Source organism: Eschscholzia californica, unplaced genomic scaffold (genome assembly GCF_041429995.1).
Source record: "Eschscholzia californica isolate CP2 unplaced genomic scaffold, dmEscCali1.0.p SCAF_1, whole genome shotgun sequence".
Taxonomy (NCBI): Eukaryota; Viridiplantae; Streptophyta; class Magnoliopsida; order Ranunculales; family Papaveraceae; genus Eschscholzia; species Eschscholzia californica.
In genome coordinates this window covers 14,979,298-14,991,708 of record NW_028238198.1, presented here as the reverse complement: position 1 = coordinate 14,991,708, position 12,411 = coordinate 14,979,298, and the positions used below count along the sequence as shown (strand labels likewise).

The window sequence follows — 12,411 nt, the reverse complement described above, 5'->3', positions numbered from 1 at the left end:
CCCACATCTTGATCCAAACGTCAAATAAGTTTTTAATACAAAACATGACGTCATATACTCATTAGAGGTCTGGGTAGGCCTAGAATCTCCGCCCTCCCAATAATTTCTTGTATCTAAAGTTTGTAATAACAGAATGAACTTTTTTTAAAAGAAAATTGGAATTTACATCTAGTTTTTCATATCATCCTAAGAATGATAAGAAAGGTCAACACTTGTGTGGTTGATAGTGTTGACACAAACTCCAAAATTCTGGAGGTCCCAAGTTCAATTCCCCGAAGAAGTTGAATCCAAGAATTATTGAATTTTGATTTTTAATTGTTTGCCTTTAGGCTTCTTTCATTTCTTGGTTTAACTTAGACGGTTTTCATACTTATAACATCTTCATGATGTATAGATGTCTTGTAACTGCTAACGTAATCGATTTTTCAAAAGAATAATGACAAGAAAGAGTGAAATTTGTTGAACTATGTCTTCGTTCTCACTAGATTCACATCAAGTTATCCATTAACATGAAGGTAAGAACAAACCATCAAATAGTTGGAGAATTTATGGGGGATGAGATGATGATCAAGCCGTCACCTATTTTTGAGCTTTTCAATTGGATAAGACCAAAAGAATACTAAAATAGAATGAAAAGTGGGAGAAGAAACAAATTATGGAAAAAATTGAAAAAGAAAATCGAAGTCATAAACAAATCAGAAATTTCAACTGCAACTGCGATATCATCGGGATTATAAGCACCTTATCTACTTAACAACACCTCGGAAGATGGAAAAATGTGGTCCCTACAATTCTAAATCCAACGGCTATCATTAACTCATTTTTGATGTTACTATTTAACAACTAATTTCCTTTTATAAAGACGTTTAATTTTGTCTTCTTTATTGGATAAACATTACCCGCCAGTTTCTCAGTGTGACGATCACCCTAATTTTGTTTCTCTCTCTATCTATATATAAATTAAATTGATTCTGACTTTCATTTCAGTCATAATCTTCTCTTCTACGAATCAAATCAAATTCTTCTACTTCCACGTTTACTCATTGATTTTTTAGGGTTTTAAGCAAAAGAAAAATGACGATCGAACAAACTCTTGAGGTTTCTGCTTCATCAAAACCTCTTGTATTTGCTTATTATATTACTGGTCATGGATTTGGTCATGCCACTCGAGTCGTTGAGGTATCAATTTCGATTTTCTCTCTCTCTCTCTCTATATCTTTGATCAGAACTGAGGAATGTTGTGAAATTTCATTTTTAATCAGATTCTTTTGGATAATTTCAACTCAATCTTGAGTTTTTAATCCGTCCTTTCAGTTTATTTGGGAGTAACTTTTGATTTCTCAACTGGCTTGAGGAAGTAGAGTCATTTCTAGGTTTTTAATGTGTACTTTATGTTTCTCTTTACATGTGTATCTTCTTCTTCTTCACAGCCAGAGTTGATAATATTCCTATGTCTCTTGCAAAAATTATGTAAAAATTAAAACAGAAAATGGGGAAAGTATTTTCATAAATCTTTATTTTTATTCTTTTCGAACAAAGAGGGGGAAATCCTTTTCAATTGGGTTTTCCAGTTTTCTTGGAGGAGAATACTAAATCAAGATCAAAACAGTGTAAAGTAGCTCAATGACGGCTCGCAATTGTTGTTATTAAATATGAAAGATTCCTATTATGGCCCGAAAAATAGTTATGAATGGTAACTTGATGAGGTTATGAATGATTTTCGGTGGTGGACGCTGTCCCCTATGATTTCAAATATAAATTTTAACCATTAGAACAGTGTTGGGTTACTTCATTAAGGTTAGAGTTGTTAGCATTTTCCACATCGATTGGGCATTAAATGTGCAAAGAATGTGAACTAGATAAGCTCTGGGCAATCCTTCACTTGCAATCCGGTTTTCAAGGAGAGTTAGGCTGATTGAGCTCTAACAAGAGTAACTTATGCAAGTACGTTGATATTTTGGATTTGCGAGATCTGATGTTCAAATTCATACAATTTGCAGGTTGCTCGACACCTGATTGCAGCTGGACATGATGTTCATTTGGTTACTGGTGCTCCAGATTTTGTATTTACTTCAGAAATAAAGTCACCACGTCTTTTCATTCGCAAGGTTAGTTCAAGCCACTTGAAGGTTAAGATCATTGTGGGAAAAGTTAATTACAAAAACTCGATAGAATAAAGGAATGTCCTTGTTTCTCCAATATTCTACCATGTATTAGTCATGTTACCACCGATGCTAACAAAATTTTAAGTTTCGATTCTTATATGGAGTTTTTCTTTTAAATGGACTTTTATTTCATTCACCACTGGAAAGAGGATGTATGCTGTATTCTTCAGCTGTGGACGAAATACAAATGCAGTACCTATCTACAACACTATTTGAACTAATGTTTTTTTGTGGCAATTGATTTGTGTTATTTCTTGTCCAAGAATTCACGTTCATGACATGTTTATTTCCTTCATTAACAAATTGAAAAAAGAAGTCACTGCCATTTTGGTCCTCGAGGATGTTGAGCAGAAAATCACAATGTGCAGCTAGATACAGTTTCTGAAATTCCTAATAATATTTTATATCTTATCAAAAATATATTTTTCATTACTTGACTTTCTTGTTTTAATGGATAAAAGGTCTTGTTGGACTGTGGAGCTGTACAAGCAGATGCTCTGACGGTGGATCGCCTTGCCTCGTTGGAGAAGGTACTTCTGTATCTCGAGTATTGAAAGAGTCGAAGACAAAATAATATTCCCTGTAAGTGTGACTTATTAACTGATATCCTTCTTTATCCACTTGTTTTACTATAGTATTCCCAGACAGCTGTAGCACCCCGGGCTTCTATTTTGGCAACAGAAGTTGAGTGGCTGAACTCCATCAAGGCTGATCTAGTGGTACTTGAATGTCTAATTATGTCATTCCATTTGATTTGTAGCTTATGTATTCTTATTACTGTAAATTAAGTTACATAAGTATGTTTGTTCGGTATTAAGTTATTAACTTTTTTTGAAATTTAATTTATTAACTTAAATGCTAAACCTTTTGTGCTTTTGTCAAAACAGATATCTGATGTTGTCCCGGTTGCATGCCGAGCAGCAGCAGATGCTGGAATTCGTTCTGTTTGTGTCACGAACTTCAGGTAACAGTGTTTATTTAGTGCACTACAGGTAACTTATATTGAAGCAGTTACTCTTACGGAGATTAGAAAATACTGATTAGCAAAATTACTGTGACAATTTTCAAATGTTCTTTGGGCGAATGATTGACTATAAATTATCTTTTTTCCCTTCATGGATTTATATTTCCCTGTGCTTCTTTTTCGCCTAAGAAGCAAAGTTTCTTGCCGTTCATCAAATTCACGTTTTGTTTGCTGACACCCTTTTCAGCTGGGACTTCATATATGCTGAGTATGTGATGGCTGCTGGAAATCATCATCGTTCAATAGTTTGGCAGGTGGTTGTCATATTTAATACATCTTATTCATTATAATTAGTTCTGTAGGCACTCGAAGTGTTCCTTTAATTGTTTTTTCCCTTATTTATTTTGTCTATCGACAATTTTATAATTAGCCTGTTTACTTCGCTGGTCATCCAGATAGCAGAAGATTACTCTCACTGCGAGTTCCTGATTCGTCTTCCAGGATATTGTCCAAGTATGTTTTGTGTACATTCAGTGCGTGTATAATATGGATACTGTATCGTGATACAATATTAGCTAAAGTAACCTTTTATTGTCTAAAGCTATTTATTTATTTTGCAGTGCCTGCTTTTCGTGATGTTATTGACGTACCCCTTGTTGTGAGGAGGTTACACAAATCTAGAATAGAGGTCTCAATCGTGCTATGTTTATGGGCTTCTACCATGGTGTCTAGAGCATGATGTGTCTTTAACATTTTTTCCTTTACTGCAGGTGAGGAAGGAATTAGGAATTGGGGAGGATGTTAAGCTAGTTATTTTCAATTTCGGTGGCCAGGTGCAGAATTTATTCAGTTGTTTTCTTTTCATATTACGCTATGGGGAATCAGTATAATAATTTCTCTTATCCAAAAATACTATAGATAAGTGAAACTCATTTTCTCTTTGCTTAAAACATGCAGCCAGCAGGCTGGAAGTTGAAACAAGAGTATCTACCAGATGGTTGGCTGTGCCTGGTATGTTACATTGACCCCCAAAACTTCATTATATTCTATGCTTATTGGTTCATACAAAGTTCTTTCTCCTGAGTTTAGGGGGTTATAATGTGCTTACCGTTATATTTATAAGTGTAAAAATGTTGTCCTGCTCAAAGCCACCGTTGCAGCCTTACCAATTTATTACGCTCCTCTCTTTTTCATGCCATGTCAAATATATGGGTTATAGAAACTAAGATAAGGAAGTTCCTGTGGCATGATCATTTGGAGGAGAAGAAAATTCATTCGGTTGCTTTGGAATTTGCAAACCGTTCAAACAAGGGGTTTGGGAACGAAAGATTTCGTATAACGAATTCAACACATTTATCAAAATGGCTTGGGCAGTTCACTAATGAGGAGGATTATTTAGGAATTAGGATTATCAAAGAGAAATATGGGGTCAATTGGGGAGGTTGGGGACAAGAATTTCAAGAAACTTTGTGGTTGTACGGTGTGACATGGCATTTATAACTGATTGATAGAGTTTAAATACACATTTGTTTCAAGATAGGTGATGGTTTTCAAATCAAATTTTGGAAGGTTACTTGGCATCTCAATGGTCTTTGGAAGAGGTTTTTCCGAGTATAGTTTCCATTTCTAAGAAGAAGCGTGCTAGTATCTTTGATTGCTATGAGTGTTCCGATGAGGTGATTAATTGGGGTCTTGGTTTGAGGAGGAACTTGAATGATTGGGAAGTAGATTAACTCACTACTTTGCCGGAGGTATTAAATGGGATATCTCTTCCTTTCTTTATTACTTCAAATGATTCCAAAAAAAAAGGGATATCTCCTTCAACGGAAGAGAATACAGGAATCTGGATCCCGGTCATAGAGGAAGGTTTTTGAGTCAAATCATGCTATGAGGCATTTTTCTGAAATGGATACCTCCTCGGTAGAAATCCCATTTAAATGGATTTGGAAGGTAGAAGTACTGCTTAAGGTGATTTCTTTTGTATGGAGAGCCTGTTTGAAGAAGAACCCATCTATGGACAATTTAAAGAAACGTTGAGGTATTTAGGCCAACCTATGCATATTCTGTAAGGGGGAAAGATGCTGAATCACATACTCTTACATTGTGTGGTTACTTGGGCGTTATGCAGCTTTTCTATCATTGCAAAAACACAAAGTGGACGGCTCCAAGATCGTTTAGTAGCTTTATTTGGTCGTGGAGAGCTACTATTTTTCCTAAGAATCGGATGAAACTTTGTCCTTACTTCCCCATGCAGTATTGTGGAGCGTTTGGAAATGTGGAAATTGGGTAACCTTCAAAGGGAAAAGAGTCAACTTTGACAATACCAAGCTTTCCATATTATTACTTTTGTTCTTTTAGGCCAAAAAGAAAACTGGGCAACTAGAATTTTCATTTAGGGACTTTAACTTTGGAGATTATCTTTGAAACTTCGCAAATTTGTTATTATATAGCCTCAAAACTATTGTAAATAATGTATACATAAAATTCTTGTTCTTCTTCTTCAAAACAAAATGTGTTTACCTTTTGTTCTATGATGCAGGTTTGTGGTGCATCTGATAACGATGAGCTTCCTTCGAATTTTATAAAACTTCCAAAAGCTGTGTACACTCCTGATGTAATGGCAGCATCTGATTGCATGCTCGGTATATCAGAATGCTGTTTCTTGTTTTGAAGTATATCTACATGGGGAACTTGTGCTTTATACTTATGAGTTTGTTATTTATTTTATTTCAGGAAAAATTGGTTATGGCACTGTTAGTGAAGCTTTAGCGTACAAGTTGCCTTTTGTCTTTGTCCGTAGAGATTATTTCAATGAAGAGCCATTTTTAAGAAATATGCTGGAGGTGTAATATTTGCCATTTATTTTTTCCTTGTTCATTGTTTCAATAATTTCCAAACATCTGAAAACATTTAATCTTTGACAATTTGATTTGTATTATGTTAAACAGTTCTATCAAGGTGGTGTTGAGATGATTAGGAGGGATCTTCTCACTGGACGCTGGGCTCCTTACCTTCAACGAGCAGTCAGTCTAAAGCCATGTTATGAAGGAGGCATTAATGGTGGCGAGGTGCAGCTCTTCTTTTCTAACGTTACTGTTATTATTGTGCATAACTGTGTACCATTATGCATTGGAGAAGATGTGCTCTTAGTGATATCTCACTTAGAATATTATACTCTTTCTTATAGGCTGTAGCATTCGTTTTCTCCTACACAATCAGGCGATTTTAGTCTGTCAAATGAATGTCAGTTGACATATTTCATGTTTCCTTAAAATTTCAGGTTGCTGCATCAATAATCCAGGATACGGCTATCGGAAAAAACTATGCTTCGGATAAGGTAGATTGCACAGCTGTTGCAAGTTTCTAAGTTTCTATTGACTTGGAGACATGTTGAGCTTACTGTGTTTAATATTCTTTCAAGTTTCTAAGTTTCTAATGATTAATTGATATATTTGTCTTGGTTGGTTACAAAGGATTTATAGTTGGTTGAAGTTTGATGGGGCCGTTGGGGGCATAATATAATTTTCAAACTTGTATTGTAGTATAATAAATGTGTATGAGTTAACTCTTCTCAGTTCTGCTGATTGCTGAGGCAAAAGAATCTTCTCGGAAAATCTGTGTTTTGCCTTTCTTTCCTTCCCTAACTGTAAACGTAACCAATTTCCCTGATATATAAAATAGTTCCTTTTTCTTTCCCTAAATGTAGTTAAGTGGAGCAAGGAGGCTGCGTGATGCCATAGTACTAGGGTATCAACTTCAAAGAGCCCCTGGTCGAGATGCAGATATCCCAGAGTGGTATTCAACTGCTGAAAATGAACTGGGTCTTCGTACTGGATTGCCTAGTGAGATGAATGAGAAGACCTCTTTTGCAAACTCGTAAGTCTGAGTTCTTTAGCTTTGAAAAATTGTTTGTGCACATCAACTTTATGTGTCTCTTCTCTTACTTTTGTTCCGGTTTTCACTAGATCTGTTGAAGAATTTGAGATTCTTCATGGAGATCTTCAGGGGCTTTCAGATACTGTGAGTTTCTTGCGGAGCTTAGCGCGATTAACTACGGAACGTGACCTGGGGAAGAATCCCGAAAAACCTAAAACGAGAGAGCGGGTTGCTGCTGCTGGACTCTTTAGTTGGGAGGTATTCTTCATTTCATGATTTTTTTTGTTATTTCTTCTGATATTAACTAATTGCCTTTTTGGTAATCTTAACCTTTTTATGGTTATGACCCCTTCCGTCTATTTGGTGAAGTTCTATAATGAACGATATGGAGTTCAACCAAAGTAGTGGTCTTGATACTGGATTTGTTCTGTATAGGATGACATCTTTGTTGCACGAGCTCCTGGGAGATTGGATGTAATGGGAGGGATTGCAGACTACTCAGGAAGTCTTGTTTTGCAGGTTGGTGTCTTCAGTAGTTGGTTCTCATAATATTTCCATAAATGGGATAGCTGCTTTTGTAAATTTACGCAATGATTGTTCATCTACTGATTATGTTATGATAATTAAGAGCAGTAACCTTCTGTGCAGAGATATAGCATATCTCCTAGAAATACTGCAGTTAAAAAAAATACTAACGATGAAAACCATGGCAGATGTGAAAATCCAATAAAAATAGAAGTTTTTGGTAAGCAAATTTCGTGGTTGGGTTAGTCATTGGCCAATGTAAGGCATATTACAACAAATCCTCATTCTATGCAAAAATGAAAACTAAAATTGACTTCTATAAGTAAGAATTTGTTAGTCATATAATTGGGATAGAGTTGCATGAAGTTGTCTAGATTCCCTAGATGAAGTTATCAGTGGTAAGCAGGCGTGTACTTGTAATTTTGCTTAGCTGAAAGTCTGAAATTGTGTTTTGGGCTTTTGCCACTAACTTAGAGTTCTATCTTTTTGTTCTATATAGATGCCTATTAGAGAAGCCTGCCATGTTGCAGTTCAGAGATGTCATCCTACCAAGCTGAAGCTATGGAAGCATGCCCAAGCTCGTCAACTAGCAAAAGGACAAGGATCGACCCCTGTACTGCAAATTGTAAGTCATGCTTTGTATTTTAAATTTTAATGTCATCATTGTTTTTACTTATATTTCCTGTTAAACACAATTCATCTCTAAATAACGTATGCATCTAGCCTTTGATATTTTTGCAGTAAAATGACACAAATCACATTCTTTTTATTATTTTATATTCAGCTTCTGCTTTGATATCCTTTTTCATGTTTGTAGACTGTTATGCTCATGCTTTGGTCACGTTTTATGGTTCAGCCTATAATATATCTCATCTTTGGTATTTTGGATTTTGGCCGTAACAGGTATCGTATGGATCAGAATTGAGTAACCGTGGGCCAACGTTTGACATGGACCTAACCGATTTGATGGATGGTGATCATCCAATGTCATATGAGAAAGCTCGGGAATTCTTTGGCCAGGATCCATCCCAGAAGTGGGTGCTTATTTTTTGGTTTGTAGTTATTTGATATATACTTTTAGTAAGAAATGGAACTTCATGTCCTGGTTTAACATGAGCCTGCTTTTAGGTGGGCAGCATATGTTGCAGGTACAATTCTTGTTCTCATGACCGAATTGGGTGTACGATTTGATGATGGTATCAGTATACTGGTAAGTCCATTTCTCCAAATTCAGAAGTTTCTGCATTTTGTGTTTAAAGTAGTAGGGACTTCTTGATTCTTGTTCAAGCTATTCTAGTTAACACATACTGCAATCTACTCTCCGTAAGTTTTGAAGATCAATCTCATTTAAGTGATCAGATGTTAAATATATTAACTTTCATGCATTAAGCTCCATAGCTAAAACAAATGTTTCTGTATGTGGAGATTTTATCTTACACACTATCTGCGACCTTTTTTCATTAGAGAAGCGTATTGCTGGGCTAGAAGAAGAAAGAATGACATGGGTAACTTCTGTGAATTACATGAAAGGCTTTGTCTAGTTCCAAAGAAGTTTTAGATTTAGTTCATTGATGTGGTCCCTTCTGTGCAAAACTTTATTAACATTATCTCTCCTTGATGTGGTAGCCTGATCTAATTGATCTATCCTTCTAAGAACTATCCTTATACAATTCTGACTAATTGGAACTGTTAATATAGATTTTTGGAGGTTCAGTGATTTGATTATTATCAATATGAACTCTCAGGTATCTTCTGCAGTTCCAGAAGGCAAAGGTGTGTCGTCCTCTGCAGCACTGGAGGTAGCTAGCATGTCGGCTATTGCTGCTGCCTATGGTTATTACTTTCTTCACTTGAAGCTTTGGATCTTCTAATTTCATATCGTTTATGATTATTAACTTATAGAGGGGTTTCAGCAGTTTCATGCTTACAATTACACATGCCTATTCATCGTCTGACAGCAATCAATTAATTGTGTAACTTTCTCTCTGCAGGGCTAAACATCCCACCAAGAGATCTCGCTTTGCTCTGTCAAAAGGTAGTAATATTATGGACAAGTCTCAATCTGTATTTATTCTTTTGATATTAGTATAAATCTGGCTGTGCTATAATATCTTGACGTATTTGAAAAATATATGACAGGTTGAAAATCACATTGTTGGAGCCCCATGTGGTATTATGGACCAGATGACGTCGGCATGTGGCGAAGCTAATAAACTTCTTGCTATGGTTTGCCAGGTACGCATATGGTGGAGAGTTCAAGTTTTTCCAGTCTTTGACTACTTTTACGTCTAATTCTGTTCGTATTTGATACAGCCAGCTGAGGTCATAGGGCTTGTGACTATTCCCAACCATATCCGGTTCTGGGGTATTGATTCTGGAATACGACATAGGTATGTTCTCTGTTAGTCAAGCTTGCTTATTTTTGAGATGCTTATAGATTACTTTTGATCGTCTCCACCAGAATGTTGATTCTTTTGAATTTACCAATTCAATACTAATTGGCATGATATACAGCATTGGAGGTGCAGATTACGGATCTGTGAGAATAGGAGCCTTTATGGGCCGAAAAATGATCAAGTCAATTGCCTCTTCATTTGCTCAGTCGTTATCAGGCGCTAATCCATCCCAGCAAATTAATGGGATAACTCCCGAGGAGTTTGAGGAAGATAGTGTGGAGCTTCTTGAGGCTGAAGGTTCACTTGATTACTTATGCAATCTTACCCCTCACAGGTAATTTTCTTTTAGTTGCCAGTTTTTCTCTTTTTCAGAACTGTCTTGGTTTTTGTTTTTGTTTTTGGACTGTTATCATCTTCTCTAGGTTCAGTTTGGCACCTATAAGATAATAAAGTTTAGGATACGTATTTGAAAAATGAAATGGAGAGCATGGGTTTTGATTATTCTGATCCCACGTGGTTCATTTCTGAGACAATGTCACTAAAAACATCGAACCAGAAAAAATCCTGTACAATTAGTTTTAGGTTCAAATAGGGGTCATGTCCTCCCACACCCTGGTGTTAGATTTGCTTCTCAACATACATATTAGTGGATTTTTAAGATATTCTCTCGACTATCAAATAATTTTCATCTGTGTAGTTTTATTCCTAGTTGCCCACCTTTTCAAAAATTATTTTGGTTTCTGTATTTGTGCAAATTAAGCTTCTTTTAAGCTCCGTTTTATAACATGATTTTGTTTGTGAAGTTTGTAAAGAAGGTATTTTGTGCATTTAATCTTTTACTGCAGATATGAATCTGTCTATGCAAAGAGGCTTCCTGAATCTATGCTCGGCGAGACATTCTTGGAAAAATACATTGACCATAGTGACTCAGTAACAGTTATTGATCAGAAGCACAGTTACGGATTGAAAGCACCAACTAGTCATCCAATCTATGAAAATTTTCGTGTTAAGGTTAAGTCTTTACTATCATGAGATACTGGATTGTTTTAAAAAACTTTCTTAAGCTCTTGTCTCCTCAGATATTTCCATGTCAAATAACTTGTTTAGAATTAGATCCATTGTGTACTATATGTATGTGTTCACACACAGACATGTTGTGATTATGCCCTATAGTTTCTGCGAGCCAAACAGGACTTGTATCTTATCGATGAGAAGGTCTGCCGCTCATTATCCATCTCAAATTAGTTCGGTTTAAAATTTGATTGGGAATTCAAACGTCAAGACCAAAATTTACTAATTTTTAAGATTTATGTCCATGAGATTTACAAGATTGAGCTAATATAATATTTCACATTACTTGATTCACAGGCCTTTAAAGCATTATTACCTGCAGAAGCCTCAAATGATCAACTTTCTACTCTTGGAGAACTCATGTATCAGGTCTGTTCTTCCAATATTTTACCAAAATGATCTTGAATTGTCTCAATCTTTTATTAGAGTTGGACAGGATTGACCCATAAACATGGGTCAAAACCCACCATATGATCGGTATCACTTTGCACGGTCTTAAAGATCAAAAGTTGATGAATTAACCATGTAAAACTGCAAGTCCCGCTCTTTCCAAACACTTGATTTTGCCTGAGAATGCTTCTTTCCCCTAGAGTCCTCCTATGTGACTAAGGCATCACTCTGGCCACATGATGTCAATTGTTCTTTTATGTCTTAAATAACTTAAAATCAATAATGATAAACAGTATGCCGTCAAACTCTGAGTAAGAGTGATCCGAGTCATCATAGCACTCCTCCATTTTAGTTACTGTTATCTAAGATTAGAGGCTATAATATCAAGCGATGTATTGTTTTGTTGCAGTGCCATTACAGCTATAATGCTTGTGGGCTTGGATCAGATGGGACGGACAGGCTAGTTCAATTGGTGCAGGAAATGCAGCACAATAAGGTATCTAAATCGGAAAATGGAACACTATTTGGAGCCAAAATCACTGGCGGAGGCTCTGGTGGTTCTGTTTGTGTGATTGGGAAAAATTCCCTACGGAGCAGTGAGCAAATTCTAGAGGTGAAATCTATAAACTTCTCACTCAACGACAACGTTAATAAATTTAGAACATTCACTTCCATGATAATCTTACTTACTACTAACGTGTCTTACCGTTTTTTTGTGTGCGACAGATTCAACAGAGATACAAAGCTGCAACAGGATATTTGCCATTTATTTTTGAGGGTTCATCTCCTGGTGCTGGGAAGTTTGGATATTTGAAAATTCGTCGTAGATTCCCTTCTGACCAAATCTAGATAGAATCATTGCTTATATTTTCACTATACAGGTTACATGGTTGTGAATGAATGCTCCTACTTTATTTAATAGGGGAAGCATAAATGCTCCAAGAAGAAATCCATAATCAAATAAAATAGTGAATATGTATTTGGATAAATAAAGAATTGATGTTTTATAATTTTTTTTTTTTTT

At 35.8% G+C, this 12,411-nt stretch overlaps 1 protein-coding gene across 1 annotated transcript; it reads left to right on the top strand.

Moving 5' to 3' along the window:
* The first annotated feature begins 631 nt into the window (after nt 1-631).
* LOC147564439 (L-arabinokinase-like) lies at nt 632-12,411 on the top strand. The gene is made up of 29 exons (XM_086646223.1): nt 632-1,179; nt 2,001-2,108; nt 2,627-2,695; nt 2,801-2,884; nt 3,053-3,129; nt 3,377-3,443; nt 3,585-3,642; nt 3,750-3,817; nt 3,900-3,962; nt 4,087-4,140; nt 5,669-5,771; nt 5,863-5,972; nt 6,078-6,197; nt 6,410-6,466; nt 6,836-7,005; nt 7,095-7,263; nt 7,441-7,524; nt 8,030-8,155; nt 8,434-8,564; nt 8,659-8,740; nt 9,276-9,363; nt 9,522-9,565; nt 9,670-9,765; nt 9,844-9,920; nt 10,045-10,260; nt 10,772-10,937; nt 11,295-11,366; nt 11,797-12,000; nt 12,114-12,411. Exons 1-29 carry the CDS (start codon nt 1,075-1,077, stop codon nt 12,234-12,236), a joined length of 2,991 nt encoding a protein of 996 aa, XP_086502349.1. The 5' UTR covers nt 632-1,074; the 3' UTR covers nt 12,237-12,411.

What these genes read in the sequence shown, in the direction of transcription:
- LOC147564439 (XM_086646223.1), top strand. Translation starts at nt 1,075, where the DNA reads ATGACGATCGAACAAACTCTTGAGGTTTCTGCTTCATCAAAACCTCTT. An exon ending in TTTTAAGAAATATGCTGGAG is followed by an intron (nt 5,973 to 6,077) that starts GTGTAATATTTG and finishes TATGTTAAACAG; the next exon opens with TTCTATCAAGGTGGTGTTGA. An exon ending in GGCTATTGCTGCTGCCTATG is followed by an intron (nt 9,364 to 9,521) that starts GTTATTACTTTC and finishes TTCTCTCTGCAG; the next exon opens with GGCTAAACATCCCACCAAGA.